Source organism: Bombina bombina, chromosome 3 (genome assembly GCF_027579735.1).
Source record: "Bombina bombina isolate aBomBom1 chromosome 3, aBomBom1.pri, whole genome shotgun sequence".
Taxonomy (NCBI): Eukaryota; Metazoa; Chordata; class Amphibia; order Anura; family Bombinatoridae; genus Bombina; species Bombina bombina.
The window spans coordinates 1,085,138,616-1,085,160,300 of record NC_069501.1 but is presented as its reverse complement, the minus strand read 5'-3'; the positions used below and the strand labels follow the sequence as shown (position 1 = coordinate 1,085,160,300).

The following is a 21,685-nucleotide window of genomic DNA, read 5'->3' as shown; positions in this document are numbered from 1 at the left end:
ATCTACACTAAATCTTTAAAAGCCACAACATTTCTCTCCATCTAAGCATCTTTCCTACATTACCCCACAATGAGATATGGGATATGATAGCTGCCTTATAATACATATTAAGATTTGGTAATCCGATCCCACCTTTATCTATTAGGTTCTGAAGGAGATTTCTATAAACTCAAGGTCACTTACCTGCCCAAACATATTCATTAAGCAGGGACTGGAAACTATCTAAGAGGGAAGTTTTGTAAGTTTTGATAGCAGCATAATTTTAAAGGCTGAAACTCTACCCATCGTGATGCTTGTTAAATTCAATTTTTCTGACGTGTGCAAAAAGCCGCGATAATTAATGTGTACATCTCTTTTTTTTTAGTGTCTGCTGAATATTTATTGTCCTTTCTTTGTAAATCCAATTTCAGGTGAGCCTATGCCAGTAAGGAAGAAGCCCGGGAGTACAGTCATAGCTGGTTCCATCAATGCACATGGGTCGGTGCTGGTTGAAGCAACACATGTTGGTTCCGATACCACACTCGCCCAAATTGTCAAATTAGTGGAGGAAGCTCAAATGTCAAAGGTAAAAATATATATTTTATCAGGAATAGCTTAGTGATGTAGTTATTTTTTTTTTCAGTAACCTCAAAATACATCTGGTAAGTAGAAGGATTTATTTAATACTAAATCCAGTGCTTGAAATTCATCTTATTTATGTTTCTAAAACGAGTCATATTATGTAGTGTAAATATATATGTAAACCTGTGTTAACAGCAGTGGCATCTCTAGAAATGACATCTGGGGGCGCTTCAAGGAGGCCCACTGTTGATTTGTGGGTGGGGCCACTATAGGAAGGCAGGACCAGGTGTGCCACAGGCGGGGGCAGGATGTATTGTGGGCATTGCCAGGTGTGCAATGTCAAAGTGGTAGTGGGAAAACAAGGGATGACCACTGACACTATTGGTTCTTCAAATCCAAATGATTTTTGCAGATAGATGTAATTATTCAACAGAAATTCAATCTGGTAATCACGATGAGACTACAATAATATCTAAAGACCCCACAAACATTTTGTAACTAGATTTGTCTACTGTTTTGCTTTATTTTAAACAGTTTATTTAATGATTTTCTGTCTTCACTGTTAATCTGAATGTGTTGATATCAAATAGGTTTTTGATACAGCAATTATTGTATTTTAGAGGTATGGAATGTATTTGCACTGCAATGCAAATTTGAATAGAAGCATTTTTGTACATGTATTTGCAAAAATGCTTCTTGTAAAAGTCATCAGAACTTTTGTGATGGCTTATACTGTGGTAGGTTGTGTACATATGAGTTTTCCTCTTGTGTAGGCTCCAGATTCCTCTGATATCATTCTACAGGGACGATTCTAAAAAATTTGTTGGCCTAGACATGGTTTTTCACGCAAACACTCACAGGAACAGCCCTAATGGTATTCTATAACAAAAAAGGTTCTGTCCCTGCGATTGGCAAGATGTCTCCCATATAAATTATAAGAGCTGTCTGCTATGTAAAAGTTCTCAATGGAGGGCAAAGTACACAGGAAGAACCTGGCGTATGTTTAAACTTTAATATTACACCTAACACAAATCAAATTATGCTGTATGCACTGTACCTTAAATTTGTTGATTTTTTTGCATGCATAGACTTTCCTATCAGAGTAATTAGTGTTTTGAGTATTTAGATTATAGTTCACCACTTTTAATTTGTGAGAATTTTTTTTGTGTATGGCACATTCCACTCCCTCCTCCGTCCACTGCTGGGCCACCTTCCCGCTTTCCCTCCCACACCTCCTGCCGTGCTCAGCAGATGAATGTTACAGACGGTGACACACACAGTATCACCGTCTGTAACAATCTGGCATCTGTCTTCATATGGAACCGGAGCACCGATCGTTCCCCAGTTCTATATGCAGGCAGATGCCTGGAGCTCAGAAACTGGAGCTTTCTGCAGCTTGGACGTATATATACGTCATGCGGTGGTACGATAGGCAAAGTACCGCATGATGTATATATAAGTTTTATTGAGTTAAGGGCAGTGGCAACTCTATGAACAATATATAGGGGGGGCACACAAAATACCACATTTAAACTGGGGAGGCACTACTAATTTTCACTACTAAATCATACCACTGAAAATAAACTAAATAAATATATATAAATAAGATTCCAAAATACCAGAGTAATGCGGTATGCAATGATACCTTTTTATTCTACTAACCTAATACTTAAAAGACAAGCTGTCGAGAGTTTTCCTTTCTTCCTCAGGTATTGCTTCAGACCTGAGAAAGAGAGGAAAACACTCAAAAGCTTTTCTTTATAGTTTTCTTATAGATTTCAGCAAACACAAGGGCTCTGTAATGAATCCCCTATGTTAAATATGTCACTAATGAAGACCAATGAACAGACCCTGAGTGTTGGTGTGTATGTGAGTGTGTGTAACTATCTAATACTTTGGCTTACTGTCTGTCAGAGAGACTGGGAAGGAATTTGGCTCACTGAGAATTTGGCTTACAGTGTCTGTCAGAGTCTGGTTTGGGAAAAAATTTGGCTCACTGTCTGTCAGAGAGACTGGGAGAAAATTTGGCTCACTTAGCCAAATTCTCTCCCAGTCTCTCTGACAGACAATGAACCAAATTATCTCCCACTCTCTGACAGACAGTGAGCCAATTTCTCTCCCAGTCTCTTTGACAGACAGTGAGCAAATTGCTCTCCCAGTCTCTTTGACAGACAGTGAGCCAAATTCTCTTCCTAGTCTCTCTGACAGTGAGCCAAATTCTCTCCCAGTCTCTCTGACAGACAGTGAGTCAAATATCCTCCTAGTCTCTCTGGGCCGGTGTTTTTTTATTTAACGAGAGTGCAGAGCAACGCAGCAGCGGCACATGCCGCCACATGTTCAGTTGGATTTGAACCCCCAGACCCCACCCATCATACGTGCCTCGTGACGGTGTTCTATCAGATTCTGCTGCTTTGTCAGAATCTGCTCCCTCTGACTGCAAATTCATTAATATAAATACATTTGAAAGTTGTTTAAAATTGTATGCTACATCTGAATCATGAAAAAAAAAATCTGGAGCTTCATGTTCCTTTAAATATCTTTAGTATGAGCTAAACCAAGAATACTAGCAATGCGCACTCTATGAGCTGTGCAGAGGAATTATTTGAGAGTATGTAGCTTTTTAAGAGTCCAGAGAAATGCCTACTCTCTTTATTTTTTGAGTTTATATAATCTCTAGGACTGTCTTTATACTTACAAAATGAACATAAAATCAATTTAAACCTTTCAATTAAATTTGCTAATATAGTTATTTTTTGGTCCCGTTGATTTTACCCTATTGTATATTTTATTTTAGGAATATATGAGAAAATTAGTTCTTTTTTATTTTAGTTATTTTTCTATATATTGTAATGTGCTAATTGCCTATGCAATCATTTCTATTGATTTACTTTTGCGATATGGAGGATTTTAATCTCATGCTTTTATCTCCACCATAATTTTAATGAATTTTGATTTTGCCCTGGAATGAACTTAAAAAATTTAAAATCTATCTACTGCTGATTAGTTCTAATAAGAACAAAACAGCTGTCTAGTAATGTTTTTTGTATTTGCTGCACTCACCCCATTAGGGGACCGCTGTGTGTTAACACAGTATTTGAAGCAAAAAGCCTGAGATGTTGCATATCCAATTTGCATATCTTACCCAGAATCCTCTTGTGCATTGGTAACAATGTACCTTTGTAATTATGGAGTTTTACTGGGTAAAGGCAAGCGGGGATACTTGCCTAGATGTGCTAATTCCTATGCAATAATTTCTATTGATTTACTTTTGTGATATGGAGGATTTTAATCCCATGCTTTTATCTCCACCATAATTTTAATGAGTATATATGTATATATATATATATATATATATTCATATAGATATATAGGTATAGATATATATTTTACAAAAAAATATCAGATATATATACTGTATATATATATATATATATATATATATATAAATAAATATTTTAAAAAAACAAAGACAATTTTCTTCTAAGTAAAGAACATTGGAATGTTAAATATTCATAACTATCCTTCGGCTTTAGTGATGTAGCTCTAATGCGTGTCTAGTTAGGGTGTAAGCGATAAGTAGCATGCTCCATTGAAATCTGAGTAGAAGAGATTAACGGGTCACGATATCCTAAGTCCCTAAGTTAGTGTGCATTGGGTTTTGCTTGCCCAAAAAATTTGTAGTGAATTTTGAACGCAAGCGGGGAAAAAAATAAGCACACCACTTGTAATCTAGCCCTATATTTGATAACATGGTTCTAAAAACACTAACTACGGTGTATTCATACAGAAAGTGTTATTTATTTCAATATATACAGTATATGTATATATATATTAAATATTGCTGGGTCCACACTAACATCTCATTGTAGTTTATCTACCAGGGTTCATAAACAGTTAAACATAATCCAATAGTTGAGAGATCCGCACTCACTGGATTTGTAGATAGTATTGACAAATTATTGTGAAAACACAAAAGTTTCTGGGTCAAAGTCTCTTCATTAGACTAAGGGGCTGCAACCCTGAAACATCATTTTTTTTACATGTAGATGTAAAACAAAACTTCTAGCCTTAAAAAAGAAACAAAAAGGACAACTTCTGTTCAGTTGAGTTCAGTTGAGTTCAAACTATTAAACTTCCTTTATAGGGTAGATTTATTAATGTGCAAGCGGACATGATACAATGTAGCGTATCATGTCCGCTGCACATCGATAAATGCTGACAGCATACGCTGTCGGCATTTTTCATTGCACCAGCAGTTCACAAGCACTAAGGGCCTCAGCAAATTGCTCTCCCAGTCTCTCTGAAAGACAGTGAGCCAAATTCTCTCCCAGTCTCTCTGACAGACAGTGAGCCAAATTCTCTCCCAGTCTCTCTGACAGACAGTGAGCCAAATTCTCTCCCAGTCTCTCTGACAGACAGTGAGCCAAATTCTCTCCCAGTCTCTCTGACAGACAGTGAGCCAAATTCTCTCCTAGTCTCTCTGACAGACAGTGAGCCAAATTCTCTCCCAGTCTCTCTGACAGACAGTGAGCCAAATTCTCTCCCAGTCTCTCTGACAGACAGTGAGCCAAATTCTCTCCCAATCTCTCTGACAGACAGTGAGCCAAATTCTCTCCCAGTCTCTCTGACACTGGGAGCCAAATGCTGCCCCCTGCAGATCCACAGCCAATCGGCCGCTAGCAGGGGGTGTCAATCAACCCGATTGTATTCGATCGGGTTGATTTCTGTCCGTGGCCTCAGAGCAGGCAGACAAGTTATGAAGCAGCGGTCTTTAGACCTCTGCTTCATAACCTCTGTTTCTGGCAAGCCTGAAGGCTCGCTGGAAACAAGGGGCATTAAGCTCCATACGGAGCTTGGTAAATTGACCCCATGTATTAAATGACACACACACACATATATATGAGATGAGAAATCATAGGATGACTTATTCTTAGCTGATTGTCTCTTACCCTTTAATAATTAGTTTTCCTTTTTGGCTTACAAAGAAGTGCATTGCTGCTCTTACTGTATTTATTTGCCTGAAATAATATGGTACAATTAATTGTTTGTATTAATATGTGTTTAACATAAACTTTGTGACCATTGTTTTTATAGGCACCAATCCAACAACTGGCAGATAAAATAAGTGGATACTTTGTACCTTTCATTATTATCATTTCCATAATAACTCTGTTATGCTGGATCACGATTGGCTTTTTGAATTTTGAAATCATATTGAAGTTTTTTCCTGTAAGTATTCTCTCCATTATTTACATTGCAATTCACACATTGTTTGCAGTATTATATTTTTGCTTTGCATAATATTGAAGCCAGTCTGTCTCCAAAAACCATATAATGGGTACACAGTAAAAAACGTACGATGGTCCACTATCAATTGCCATTGCTGAAGACCTAAGGAAATATAGAAGCATTCACCGTCATTAATAAATAAATAAGTAAATATATACACATGGTTGGGGGTATGCAGCGATACCAGCCATTATGAAGAGCCCCCCCCCCCCCTGGAAACACCTATGTATTGAAGTACTTATATTTCCTGACTACACTCACAAGTCCAATAAATTACATTTCAGATGAGTTTTTACAGTCACTTCCATACAACTGTTGTGGTTTGCAGCTTAAAAAGTACAATGTCTAGGCTTCAGACCACAGATTACTCAGGAAAATAATCCATAATGTTAAAGGGATAGTCTAGTCAAAATTAAACTTTCATGATTCAGATAGAGCAGCAATTTTAAGCAACTTTCTAATTTACTCCCATTATCAATTTTTCTTCGTTCTCTAGGTATCTTTATTTGAATGTAAGCTTAGGAGCCGGCCCATTTTTGGTTCAGTACCTGGGTAGCGCTTTCTGATTGGTGGCTAAATTTAGACACCAATCAGAAAGTGCTACCCAGGTACTAAACCAAAAATGCTTACATTCTTGCTTTTTCAAATAAAGATAAAAAGAGAACAAAGAAAAATTGATAATAGGAGTAAATTAGAAAGTTGCATAAAATTGCCTGCTTTGTCTGAATCATAAAAGTTTCATTTTGTCTAGACTATTCCTTTAATATGGGAAAGAGATGTAGGCCCCTATTTATCAAAGGTCGTGCAGACCTGATCCGACAGTGCGGATCAGGTCCGCAAGACCTCGCTAAATGCGGAGAGCAATACGCTCTCCGCATTTAACATTGCACCAGCAGCTCACAAGAGCTGCTGGTGCAACGCCGCCCCCTGCTGACTCGCGGCCAACCGGCCGCCAGCAGGGAGCTGTCAATCAACCCGATTGTACTCGATCGGGTTGATTTTCGGCGATTCCTGTCTGCCTGCTCAGAGCAAGCGGCAAAATCCAAAAAGTGGAAAACAGCACACCTGAATCTTTCTCTTATGGGGCACGGAGCAGCAGACTTGCCAGGTCCACAGCACAATCACAAACTTCAAAAAACTCCAGCCACCATATCAGTTAAAAGACCTTTATTTTCTTATCCTGGGTCCAAACATACAACGTTTCAAGCCAATGTGGCTCTTAGTCATGTACATCTTAATTATACAGGTTCATGCTTTTTATACCCTCACCTGTTAATTATTCATCAACTGTTCATTAACCCATTGTTTGAAAAACATGTATTGCAACATGCAATAGTGACACCTGTTGGTTGTAAAATATAGTACACTCTTTTTTACTTTTGATGTCTCTTTGTTTTTCAATAGAATGGGTGAACAGTATACATATCATTTAAAATATAAACATAAAACCTATATACAATATTAAAAGAGGAGCATAAAATCCAAACATCCACAATGTCTACACAGTCTACAGAGTATGTTTACATCAATCAAGATTTATTCCTTTGCAGAATGTATTTTTATTGAGAAGAATTCTTTCACTTTAATTGATTCATTTATCCTTTATTTTACCATTATAACACCCTGCTATTCACAAGCCATTTTTATGCGCCCATGATAAACCAGAAAATATACAAACAATCCTAACCTTATCCATGTATGATTTCCTTTAGTAAAATAGACTCCAATCAAAGTCTTTATTGAGGCCCTTGGGGATAAGGCAATCCAGTTTGTGAATCCAGAACATCTCCCTAACTTTTAGGAGATGCTCTCTATCGCCCCCCCTCCTTGGTTTCATCACCTGTATAATTAAGATGTACATGACTAAGAGCCACATTGGCTTGAAACGTTGTATGTTTGGACCCAGGATAAGAAAATAAAGGTCTTTTAACTGATATGGTGGCTGGAGTTTTTTGAAGTTTGCTCAGAGCAAGCGGACAGGGTTATGGAGCAGCAGTTTTTAGAGACTCGCCAGAAACACCGCCCTTCAAGCTCCGTTCGGAGCTTGATAAATATGGGCCTTTGTGTGATATATGCATACAATATATTTGTTGTAATGATAAAATTGTTTGCTTACTATTGGAATTTTTTTTTTTTCTGCTTGATTGAAAGTTTGAGTCTACATGGAGCTTCTAAAACTTGCATTATAATAAAAATGAAAAAGAATAATGAACTTTAAAGATTGGACAAGACAGTAAAAATCGTATCCGGTTTACATCTTGAACTTTGAACTCTGGAGAATAGTGTTTCATATTGGTAGTACTACTAGGAATGGAATTAGGTGCATGAGAAGATGCACAAAAAAGTTTGGTCAATGTTACCATGTGTAGTAGCAATAAACTATTACATAAAATGCTGTATGTCAGAGTTCAGGCATCACGTGACAACTTATACAAAGGATAGCTTTCTAATGAATAACTGTATGACAACTTATACAAAGGATAGCTTTCTAATGAATAACTGTATGACAACTTATACAAAGGATAGCTTTCTAATGAATAACTGTATGACAACTTATACAGAGGATAGATTTCTAATGAATAACTGTATGACATTTTCAGTCAGAGTTTACTAACCAAATTATCATAAGGAAATACCAAGAATGCTAAATAATGCATGTAGCTGTTTTGTTCATGCAACTAGGATTCATACACAAATAGCCAAAATAATCTATTCAGAAAACATAATTTATGCTTACCTGATAAATTTATTTCTCTTGTAGTGTATCCAGTCCACGGATCATCCATTACTTATGGAATATATTCTCCTTCCCAACAGGAAGTTGCAAGAGTCCACCCACAGCAAAGCTGCTATATAGCTCCTCCCCTAACTGCCATATTCAGTCATTCGACCGAAAACATGCAGAGAAAGGAAAAACCATAGGGTGCAGTGGTGACTGTAGTTCAAATGAAAAAATTACCTGCCTTAAATTGACAGGGCGGGCCGTGGACTGGATACACTACAAGAGAAATAAATTTATCAGGTAAGCATAAATTATGTTTTCTCTTGTTAAGTGTATCCAGTCCACGGATCATCCATTACTTATGGAATACCAATACCAAAGCTAAAGTACACGGATGATGGGAGGGACAAGGCAGGTACTTAAACGGAAGTTACCACTGCCTGTAAAAAACCCTTTCTCCCAAAAATAGCCTCCGAAGAAGCAAGGTATCAAATTTGTTAAATTTGAAAAAGTATGAAGCGCAGACCAAGACTCCGTCTTGTAAATCTGTTCAACAGAAGCCACATTTAAAAAAGGCCCAAGTGAAAACCACAGCTCTAGTAGAATGAGCTGTAATCCCTTCAGGAGGCTGCTGTCCAGCAGTCTCATAAGCTAAATGAATTATGCTTTTTAACCAAAAAGACAGAGAGGCTGCTGAAATCTTTTGACCTCTCCTCTGTCCAGAATAGACAACAAACAAGGTGAACGTTTGATGAAAACTGTAGTAGCTTGTAAGTAAAACTTTAAAGCACAAACCACGTCCAATATTGTGTAATAGACGTTCCTTCTTTGAGGAAGGATTAGGATACAAGCATGGAACAACTATCTCTTAAGTGATGTTCTTGTTAGATACCACCTTAGGGAAAAACCCAGGTTGGTACGCAGGACTACCTTATCCGTACGAAGGACCAGATAAGGAGAATCACATTGTAACACAGATAACTTGGAGACTCTACGAGTCGAGGAAATAGCTACCCAAAAGGAACTTTCCAAGATAAAGATTGATATCTATGGAACAAAAAAGGTTCAAACGGAACTTCTTGAAGAACCTTAAGAACCAGGTTTAAGCTCCATGGCGGAGCAACAGTTTTAAACACAGGCTTGGATCTAACCAAAGCCTGACCAAATGCCTGAACGTCTAGAATACCTGCCAGACGCTTGTGCAAAAAAATAGACAGAGTAAAAATCTGTCCCTTTTAAGGAATTAGCTGACAACCCTTTTCTTAAAAACATCTTGGAGAAAAGATAATATCCTGGGAATCCAGACTTTACTCCATGAGTAACCCTTGGATTCATAACAATCAGATATTTACACCATATCTATGTTCAATTTTCCTAGAGACAGGCTTTCATGTCTGTATTAAGGTATCAATGACTGACTCGGAGAAGCCATGCTTTGATAACATCAAGCGTTCAGTCTCCAGGCAGTCCATCTCAGATTGATTCTATTTAGATGGTTGAAAGGACCCTGAGGTAGAGGGACCTGTCTCAGAAGCAGAGACCGTGATGGAAAGGATGACATGTCCACCAGATCTGCATACCAGGTCCTGCGTGGCTACGCAGGCGCTGTTAAAAACACCAAAGCCCTCTCCTGCTTGGTCTTGACCTCCGGAGGGAATCCCACTCCCCCGGAAGAAAAGTCTGACGACTTAGAAAATCCACCTCCCAGTTCTCAACACCTGGGATATGGATAGCTGATAGACAAGAGTGAGTCTCTGTCCAGTGAATTATTGTAAGACATCTAACATCGCTAGGGAACTTCTGTTCCCCTTTGATGGCTGATGTAAGCCACAGTCGTGTATATTGTCCGACTGAGTATGATGTACCTCAGAGTTGCTAACTGAGGCCAAGTCTGAAGAGCATGGAATATCACTCCCAGTTCCAGAATATTTATTAGAAGGAGGGTCTCCTCCTAAGTCCACTATCCCTGAGCCTTCAGGGAGTTCCAGACTGCATCCCAACCTAAAAGGCTGGCATCTATTGTAACAATTGTCCCATCTGACCTGCGGAAGGTCATACCCTTGGACAGATGGACCCGACACAGTCACCAGAGAAGAGAATCTCTGGTCTCTTGGTCCAGGTTTAACAGGGGGACAAATCTGTGTAATCCCCGTTCCTCTGACTGAGCATGCATAGTTGCAGCGGTCTGAAATGTAGACGTGCAAATGGTACTATGTCCCTTGCCGCTACCATTAAGCCGATTTCATTCATGTACTGAGCCACCGAAGGGCGCGGATGGAATGAAAAACACGGCAGAAATTTAGAAACTTTGACAACCTGGACTCCGTCAGGTAAATTTTCATTTCTACAGAATCTATCAGAGTCCCTAGGAGGGAAACCCTTGAGATTGGGGATAGAGAACTCTTTCCTTGTTCACTTTCCACCCATGTGATCTCAGAAATGCCAGTACTACGTCCGTATGAGACTTGGCAATTTGGATGTTTGACGCCTGTATCAGGATGTTGTCTAAATAAGGGGCCACTTCTATGCCCCGCGGCCTAAGGACCGCCAAAGCGACCCCAGAACCTCCATAAAGATTCTTGGGGCTGTAGATATCCCAAAGGAAAGAGCTACAAACTGGTAATGCCTGTCTAGAAAGGCAAACCTGAAAAACGATGGTGATCTTTATGCATCACAATGTGAGGATAAGCATCCTTCAAATCCATTGTAGTCCTCTATTGACTCTCCTGGATCATAGTTAAGATGGTACGAATAGTTTCCATCTTAAATGACGGAATTCTGAGGAATTTGTTTAAGATCTTTAGATCCAAAATAGGTCTGAAGGTTCCCTCTCCTTGGGAACCACAAACAGATTTGAGTAAAAACTCTGTCCCTGTTCCTCTCTTGGAACTGGATGGATCTCGTACACAATGTAAGAATGCCTCCTTCTTTATCTGGTTTGCAGATAATTGTGAAAGGTGAAATCTCCCCTTTTTTGGGGGGGGGGAATCTTTGAAATCCAGAAGATATCTCTGGGATATAAATTCCAATGCCTAGGGATCCTGGGCATCTCTTGCCCACGCCTGGGCGAAGAATGAAAGTCTGCCCCTATAGGATCCGTTACCGGATAGGGGTCCGTTCCTTCATGCTGCCTTAGAGGCAGCAGCAGGCTCCTTGGCCTGCTTATCTTTGTTCCAGGTACGATTGTCTCCAGACCGCCTTGGACTGAGTAAAAATTCCCTCTTATTTTGCCTTAGAGGAAGTGGATGCCACACCTGCCCTGAAGTTTTAAAAGGCACGAAAATTAGACCTTTTTTGGCCCTTGATTTGGACCTATCCTGAGGAAGGGCATGACCTTTTCCTCCAGTGATATAAGCAATAATCTCCTTCAAACCAGGCCCGAATAGGGTCTGCCCCTTGAAGGGAAGTTAAGTAGCTTATTTATTAAAGTCACGACAGCTGACCATGATATAAGCCATAGCGCTCTGCGCGCCCGTATAGTAAAAAACAGAATTCTTAGCCGTTAGTCTAGTCAAATTTACAAAGGCATCAGAAAACAAAGGAATTGGCTAGCATAAGCTTGTCAAATATATTCATCCAATGGAGTCGCTAACTGTAAAGCCTCATCAAGAGACTCAACCTAGAACGCCGCAGCAGCAGTGAAAGAAGCAATGTATGCAAGGGGCTGCAGGATAAAACCCTGTTGAATAAACATTTTTTATCCATTGGATCTAAAAAGCACAACTGTCCTCGCCAGAGGTAGTGGTACGCTTAGCTAGAGTAGAAACTCTTCTCTCCACCTTAGGAACTGTCTGCCAGAAGTCCCGTGTGGTGGTAACTATTAGAAAACATTCTTCTAAAAAATAGGAGGGGAAGAGAACGGCACACCTGGTCTATCCCATTCCTTATTAAAAAAATTTTTGTAAACCTCTTTAGGTATTGGAAAAACATCAGTACACACCGGCACTGCATATTATTTATCCAGTCTACACAATTTCTCTGGCCCTGCGATTGTACACATTCATTCAGAGCAGCCAAAGCCTCCCTGAGCAACAAGTGGAGGTTCTCAAGCATAAATTTTAAATGTAGAAATATCAGAATCAGGTTAAATCATCTTCCCTGAGTCAAAAAAATCACCCACAGACTAAGCATATTGTGAGGTAGTATCATACATGGTTCTTAAAGCGTCTGTATGCTCTGTATCTACCCCCAGAGCTATCTGCTTTCCTTTAATTTCAGGTAGTCTGACTAATACTGCTGCCAGAGTATTATTCACCACCTTTGCCATGTCTTGTAAAATAAACGCTATGGGCGCCCTTGATGTACTTGGCGCCATTTGAGCGTGAGTCCCTGAAGCGGGAGTCGAAGGGTCTGACACGTGGGGAGAGTTAGTCGGCATAACTTTCCCCTCGACAGAATCCCCTGGTAAAATAAACGCTATGGGTGCCCTTGATGTACTTGGCGCCATTTGAGCGTGAGTCCCTAAAGCGGGAGTCAAAAGGTCTGCCACGTGGGGAGAGTTAGTCGGCATAACTACCCCCACGACAGAATCCTCTGGTGATAATGTTTTTAAAGACAAAAAATGATCTTTATTGTTTAACATGAAATCAGTACATCTGGTACACATTCTAAGATGGGGTTCCACCATGGCTTTAAAACATAATGAACACAGAGCTTCCTCTATGTCAGACATGTTAGAACAGACTAGTAAGCTTGGAAAACACTTTAAATCAAGTTAACAAGCAAATATATAAAACGTTACTGTGCCTTTAAGAGAAACAAATTTTGTCAAAATTTGAAAAACAGTGAAAAAAGGCAGTAAAACAAACAAAATTTTTACAGTACATGTAATAAGGTAACAGAGCATTGCACCCACTTGCAAATGGATGATTAACCCCTTAATGCAAAAAAAAGATTAAAAAAAAACGACATAGACGTTTTTAAAAACAGACACAACAAAACTGCCACAGCAGAGCTGTGGATTACCTTCCCTATAAACGATTTTGGAAGTCTTTTTTAGCCCTTTAGAAATGTCCTGTAGTATTCATGGGACTGCTGAGGGAATCTGGATGATTCATTTTGTAATTTTAACTGCGCAAAAAAGCGCTAAATTAGGCCCCTCCCACTCATATTACAACAGTGGGAAGCTTCAGTTAACTGTTTCTATGCAAAATTTAAGCCAGCCATGTGGAAAAAACTTAGGCCCCAATAAGTTTTATCACCAAACATATGTTAAAAAACGATTAAACATGCCAGCAAACGTTTTAAAACACATTTTTACAAGAGTATGTATCTCTATTAATAAGCCTGATACCAGTCGCTTTTACTGCATTTAAGGCTATACCAACATTACAGTGTTATCACCAATGTACATTAAAAAACGATTAAACATGCCAGCAAACGTTTTAAAACACATTTTTATAAGAGTATGTATCTCTATTAATAAGCCTGATACCAGTCGCTATCGCTGCATTTAAGGCTTTACTTACATTACTTCGGTATCAGCAGTATTTTCTTAGTCAATTCCATTCCTAGAAAAATATTTTACTGCACATACCTTATCTGCAGGAAAACCTGCACGCCATTCCCCCTCTGAAGTACCTCACTCCTCAGAATGTGTGAGAACAGCAAATGGATCTTAGTTACGTCTGCTAAGATCATAGAAAAACGCAGGCAGATTCTTCTTCCAAATACTGCCTGAGATAAACAGCACACTCCGGTGCCATTTAAAAATAACAAACTTTTGATTGAAGAATAAACTAAGTATAAAACACCACAGACTCTCACGACCTCCTATCTATGTTGAGGCTTGCAAGAGAATGACTGAATATGGCAGTTAGGGGAGGAGCTATATAGCAGCTTTGCTGTGGGTGGACTCTTGCAACTTCCTGTTGGGAAGGAGAATATATTCCATAAGTAATGGATGATCCGTGGACTGGATACACTTAACAAGAGAAATGTTTTATTTTTTTAAAGTAATTTTACTTTACGTATTTACTGTTGTTAAGGTACGTTTGTTTATGTCATTTCAGAGTTACAATAAAAATATCTCAAGAGCTGAAGTGATAATCCGGGTGGCATTCCAAACCTCCATCACAGTGCTGTGTATTGCCTGTCCGTGTGCTTTAGGTCTGGCTACCCCCACAGCAGTGATGGTTGGCACAGGTGTGGCTGCCCAGAATGGTATTCTTATCAAAGGAGGGGAACCCCTGGAAATGGCACACAAGGTCAGTTACCACTTCTCAGTAAGTCATACCTGTCATATGTTTGCAGGGCAGGGATGGCATTTCAAATACAATCATGTCAATCCCCAGCCACAGCCTCAAATTGGATCATATTAAACAGGAACATCCATTTTACAAAACAAAACAAAAAATATAAAGTACAATAAAAACTGGCAAAACCATGTGCTAGTCATTTTTGTTTGAAAACCGGTGGTCACCTAGCTTCAGTAACTGTATGATCACAAAGGGATCATTTTTAATGACCAGTGAAGCTAGATAGTTTGCATACGAAGAGAGAAGCGCTCTACCAGGAACGAACAACAGCTCATCAGCTAGTTCTATGGTGATTTACCAGCTGGAAGCAGCCTCTTTTAGACCAGTGTGCTTTTCACAGAGGAAAACTTTCCTGAAGTATATCAGTCTGATCCCACCAAGTAAGGTCAGTCCTGCCCCGAAATAGCAGGCAATTCTCCTCTGAACAAGGAACATGACAACTCCAGATGATCGTTTCAGCCTCCTATGGGCCTCGTCAGTGAGGCACAGCCACATTCCGCTAAGCACACTGGGCAAGGAGTCCACGTCTGGTTTCCCCATCACCCATAGGGAGACTTCCCAAGGGTCATATTAATTTGCATGTGAAGAGAAAAGCACTCTACCAGGAATGAACAACAGGTCATCAGCTAGTTCTATGGCGATTTACCACCCGGGAGCAGCCTTTTTTGGAACAGTGTGCTTTTCACAGAGGAAAACTTTCCAGAAGTATATCAGTCTGATCCCACCAAGTAAGGTCAGTCCAGCCCCAAAATACCAGGCAATTCTCCTCTGAACAAGGAACATGACAACCCCAGACAATCATTCTGGCCTCATATGGGCCTCGTTAGTGAGGTGCTGCCACATTCCTCTAAGTACACTGGGAAAGGAGTCCACGTCTGTTTTCCCCCATCACCCGTAGGGAGACTTCCCCAGGGTCATATTAATTTGCATACGAAGAGAGAAGCGCTCTACCAGGAACGAGCAGCAGCTCATCAGCTAGTTCTATGGCGATTTACCACCTGGAAGCAGCCTCTTTTAGACCAGTGTGCTTTTCACAGAGGAAAACTTTCCTGAAGTATATCAGTCTGATCCCACCAAGTAAGGTCAGTCCAGCCCTGAAATACCAGGCAATTCTCCTCTGAACAAGGAACATGACAACTCCAGTCGATTGTTTCGGCCTCCTATGGGCCTTGTCAGTGAGGTGCAGCCACATTCCTCTAAGCACACTGGGCAAGGAGTCAACGTCTGGTTTCCCCCATCACCCATAGGGAGACTTCCCAAGGGTCATATTTGCATACGAAGAGAGAAGCGCTCTACCAGGAATGAACAACAGCAACTAGATAGCCTCAAGCACCCAGTGACATGATATATCATGGTTTGCCACTCAGATCAAAAGTTATTTATCCCTGAAAATTGCAGTCTAATATACCAATTGTTTTAAATACCAAAGAGTTGCATAATCAGCATATGAATACTAAAAATAGAATGCAATAATACTTACTTTGAATTTCAAATGAGCAGCAGATTTTTTTCTGATAAATCTCAGTTTCTTTTGATTTCATTGGCCTCTGTATCATGTGACAGCTATCAGCCAATCATAGACTCATACACTTATATATTGTGAACTCATGCACATTTTCAATGGAAACTGGTGACTCGTAAAGTATGCATATAGAAAGACTGTGTACTGTTTGATAATGGAAGTAAATCTGAAAGTTTTTTTTAATATTTTATGCTTTATCTAAATAATGAAAGTTCAACTTTGACTTTATTGTCCCTTTAATGATATATATATATATATATATATATATATATATATATATATATATATATATAATAACCCAAATTTAATATGTTCTCTAATAGTTTCAATAAGGTTGAAGTAGTCAACCATAAATTGATTTCATGAATGTTAACCTGGCATAGCAAAAGTAAATAGAACACATTTGTTTGTTGTGATTATTTCAGATAAATGCTGTGATGTTTGATAAAACTGGTACAATAACACATGGAGTCCCTAAGGTCATGAGAGTGCTGATGTTGGGTGATGTAGTTACCCAGTTGCCACTGAAGAGGATGCTTGCAGTGATTGGAACAGCGGAGGCTAGCAGTGAGCATCCCCTAGGAATGTCCGTCACTAAATACTGCAAGGAGGTACGGATCCCACCTGTTATGTTTAGTTTATTGATTTTATAATGAAATGTTTATAACATCTACTGCTGTCTTTATAGCTTACTAATGAAATTGCTTATTATAAGCTCAGATATCCCAACTCTCCCTGAAGTTCAGGGAGTCTCCCTGATTGTAATAGCGGCTCCCTGATGCCAGCAAATGGAATGCAATCTCCCTGAAACTCCAAGTACCATGATCCAATGTGGCCCAAATACGAAAAAGTGCTTCCATAAGGAATGCTTTTAGTTGCTGGAACGTTATAGAACCCTCAAAGCATGCATCAGTAACCAAAAAGCCCCCACTGAATTTAATAAAATAAAACACAAATACTACCTTATTTACTGCACGTAATTAAACTTCGTATTCTAAAATATTTAAGCATTCAACAAGCGTACGATCACTGGAAAATAGGTTTGTTGTATGTGGTTGTGCAATAAAGCTACTTTTTTTTTTAATGTGACTTTAGTGGGAAGCTACTTTAATGATAAGTCTCTACCTTATTTAGGGTTTCATGGTGTCCAATATATAACTGGGAGGGGGGGCGGCGCAGTAGCGGGAGAAGCCACCTCCCTGAAATGGGTTTTTGCAGGTTGGGATGTCTGTAAGCTAGACAACAAGTTAAATTAATAGTTATCCTATTTTTGCTTTGGTATTACAAGTTGAAAGTAAAATGTTAGCGTGTAAAGAAAAGACATAGGGGCCGAATTATCAAGCTCCAAATGGAGCTTGATGCCCCTGTTTCCGCGCAAGCCTTCAGGCTTGCCGGAAACAGCAGTTATGAAGCAGCGGTCTAAAGGCCGCTGCTTCATAACTTGTCCGCCTGCTCTGAGGCTGCGAATATCAATCCGCCTGATCCCATACGATCGGGCTGATTAACACCCCCTGCTAGCAGCCGATTGGCCGCGAATCTGCAGGGGGCGGCATTGCACAAGTAGTTCACAAGAACTGCTTGTGCAATGATAAATGCCGACAGCGTATGCTGTCGGCATTTATCGATGTGCGTCGGACATGATACGCTACATTGTATCATGTCCGTCTGCACTTTAATAAATCGGCCCCTCAGGCTCACTAACATATGGAGATCGGACAGTGAGGCCACACTAACTTCCTTTCACCATAGACTTTAAAAATATTTATTTAAAATTAAAAAAACATTTTCAAGTATTTCTATTTCAAGTATTTCTATTAAAAACATGAAAAAGTAGTTGACTGTCCCTTTAACTAAAAAATAGTGTATTAAATTTGGGTATCTGCAGTACAGAATGGGACTCTTGGTGCATACAAGGTTATGAAACCATTTATAGTTATTATCTTGTGGTATTTTCCATCAATTTGTATATCTTTATACCTAGCGGCCGAATTATCAAGCTCCGAATGGAGCTTGATGCCCCTGTTTCCGCGCGAGCCTTCAGGATCCCCGGAAATAGTAGTTATGAAGCAGCGGTCTAAAGACCGCTCCATAACTGGTCCGCAGCCTCTGAGACTGCGGTCTTCAATCTGCCAGATCCTATACTATCGGGCTGATTGACTCCCCCTGCTAGTGGCCTGCAGGTGGCAGCATTGCACAGGCAGTTCACAAGAGCTGCTTGTGCAATTATAAATGCCGACAGCGTATGCTGTCGGTATTTATCGATGTGCGGCGGACATGATACGCTACATCATATCATGTCTGTCTGCACTTTAATAAATCGGCCCCTTAGAGTCCTTTTCAAAACATGATATACTGTAGATAAAATGTTTACTTTTTAATGATATTACCTACTTATCTAAAAAAGTATCTCAAACTGGAAACTATGAGAAAAAAAAATCTCTGACTCAAAAGTACAGATGACTGTAGATGAGACTGAAATGTTTGTATGTAAAGCATACAGAGATGTTTTGTTATTCAAGGCCATCTTAGGATGGTAAAGTATGAGAGAGTGTGAAAAACAGACTTATAAATATCATTTACAATAGTAGAGATGTTTTAACTCCAGATTTGGAATGATTTAATTCATACTCTGAAATGTATAGTAATACACTGTACTTATATACAACACATTCTAAATTAGTTGTTCAATGATTGAACTTCTAGGAGCTTGGCACGGAATGTTTAGGATATTGTACAGAGTTTCAGGCTGTCCCAGGATGTGGAATTAGCTGTAAAGTGAGCAACATTGAAAGTGTTCTGGTGCAGAGTGAAGACGGCTTAAATGAGCAGAACTCCTATATGAACAGCCTCAACAATACACAAGGCAGCTCCTTATTCATATTGCCAGAAACAGAAGGTAACATTCAAAAAGCAATGCAGGTGTTGTATCATTACTTAGTCATCGTTAGGGGAAGATTTTTTATATGCATTAAACATTCTAATTCCTTCCTATATCTAATTCCCAGAACTACCTTTAGGATTTCACATTTATGAGGATTTTTTCAGTTGGTCCTCTATATTTCCTCTATGGTCCTATATTTAAAAGGACATAAAAGTGAAAAAAGAAAATGGCCTTATGCTTTAAAGCATTTTATTATTTAACTATTGTTTGTATATGTGTTAAACTCTTTCAAAATTGTATGCTCTTTCTGAACCATATCAGTTTAATTTTGACTTGTATGTCCCTTTAAGTGAGATGTGATTTTTAAATAGATAGGTAGACAGACAGACACATACATAGATAGTCGGACCCGATTGTGTGGATCCTGATGTGGGGTCCAGAGCAGTCTCACCGTGCTGTGCCCCTTCCAACATAAAAGAAATTATGAAAATTGTGACCAGGAACTGTCTTTTTAACCCCTGGGTGGCTGACTTGAAGAAGCAACAATCTTTGTGTCACATATAGATAGATAAATAGACAGACATATAGATAGATAGATAGATAGATACATAGATATAGATAGATTATTTAGCAAGATAAGTATAAATCAATTTATATAGATTAAAAAAAAAAACTATTCATCAGATCCACAAACAGAAATAAGTCAGTAAATATGGGGCAATGGAGATGTGTATAGTGGGATGATGAACGGAGGATCAGTTAAAACAGAATGTTCTGCATTTTCCAGGAAACTCAAGGTTTGAGAGTTCTGTTCTACTGTCCCTCCCAGCTCTTTCCCTACTTTAGGAAAGTCCCAGTTTTACAAAAATTGAAACCAGTACATCTAAACCATGAAAATTCATGCCCACTGGCTGCCCCAAACTTCCTAGCCATGCCCACCCCTAAACTGGCCAACCACAACTGGCCACACTCAGGGAAATGACCTGTGTGCCCAGCCATGCCTGCTTTTTGGTCCTGTATTTTGGGACATGTGTTACCCTAGGTACTGCCTGCTCATTAAAACTTCTTTAACTGCATGTTACCATAGACACTATTGACTATAAATACAATACAAATGGAAAATGCAGTTTACTATTAACAAAGTTTCCCTAGACAAGTGAGAAATTCAACAGAGATCCCTATATCCCTTTAAATACTCACTTATACACAGATGTAACCATATGCATGTACATATCTCTTTCAACACGTCTTTTTGTCCACACAAATCTCTTCCAGGATATGAGAAAGGAAGTCAGTATTGACTGATGTGATGTTAAAAGTGTTTGTATTCAAGTCTTACAGCCCCTCTGTGCAGTGTCATTACTGTATTTTAGTGTGCTGATCCGTATTACATTTTATATTTTTAAGGAAAAACGAATAATAGGTCATCGAGTGATATCCATATGTTATGTGAGGGGTTTAGTTCACCCACGCTCTCCTACATACAGATATTAGACTTCCTAGGCTATGGCCTCTAGTTATCAAGGGCTGGCGGACCTGATCCGACACTGCGGATCAGGTCCGCCAGACCGGCCGCCAGCAGGGGGGTGTCAATCAACCCGATCGTGAGCAGAGCAGGCGGACAGGTTATGGAGCAGCGGTCTTTGTGACCGCTGCTTCATAACTGCTGTTTCTGGCAAGTCTGATGACTCGCCAGAAACAGGGGCCATCAAGCCTCATACGGAGCTTGATACATATGCCCCTATATCTCTAAAAAATAAAATTGTACTTGCAATGTGAGCGCAAAAATAGAATCGCTAATAATTGTGCTCAAGCGATGTTAACGTGCAATAGCACTAATATTTTTGTGCTCTACTTGGAATCTAGCCCTATGTGTTTTAATTTCCACGGCACACATTAGGGAGTCATTAAAAATCCTTAGAAACGCCTAATGATTTTTCTACAAAATTTACCATTAAATACTATTGGGATTTTTGTAGATTAATCATTTGATAAGATTTTCTAAAGGATTGTGATCGACCTCTTGTCTGGGATAATGTTGGTGTTTTAAGGATTCATTCTCTTTGTTTATATCCTATACAGGACAGATTAGAGTAAAAAGTGTCAAAATCTGAGTTAATATCATTTTGTTAGTGCCACATGCCACTCATTTGATTGCAAATGCTTTTAAAGGGTCAAAATTAAACTTACATGATTCAGATAGAGCATGAATTTCTAAGAGACTTTCCAATTTAGTTCAATTATCAAATTTACTTTGTTTTCTTGGTACCTAGGCAGGCTTAGGAGCTGGTGATTGATGGCTACATTCATATGTCTCTTGTTATTGGCACACCAGATGTGTTCAGCTAGGTCCAACACACAAAGCAACAGTGCAATAATAAAGTGATCTTACATTTTAGAACATTTAGTTTAAGTCCCACTAAAATGTTAAAGATGTAAAAATTATGTTATGA

The 21,685-nt window shown here is 39.2% G+C and overlaps 1 protein-coding gene across 1 annotated transcript in view; it reads left to right on the top strand.

The window, feature by feature from the left end:
• Nucleotides 1-21,685, top strand: part of ATP7B (ATPase copper transporting beta) — a 164,344-nt gene that overhangs the window by 119,189 nt on the left and 23,470 nt on the right. The window contains exons 11-15 of the mRNA XM_053708381.1: nt 411-565; nt 5,656-5,790; nt 14,584-14,778; nt 16,777-16,962; nt 19,055-19,247. Of these exons, the coding sequence (XP_053564356.1) occupies nt 411-565; nt 5,656-5,790; nt 14,584-14,778; nt 16,777-16,962; nt 19,055-19,247 (864 nt within the window). The remainder of the gene's footprint in view (nt 1-410; nt 566-5,655; nt 5,791-14,583; nt 14,779-16,776; nt 16,963-19,054; nt 19,248-21,685) is intronic.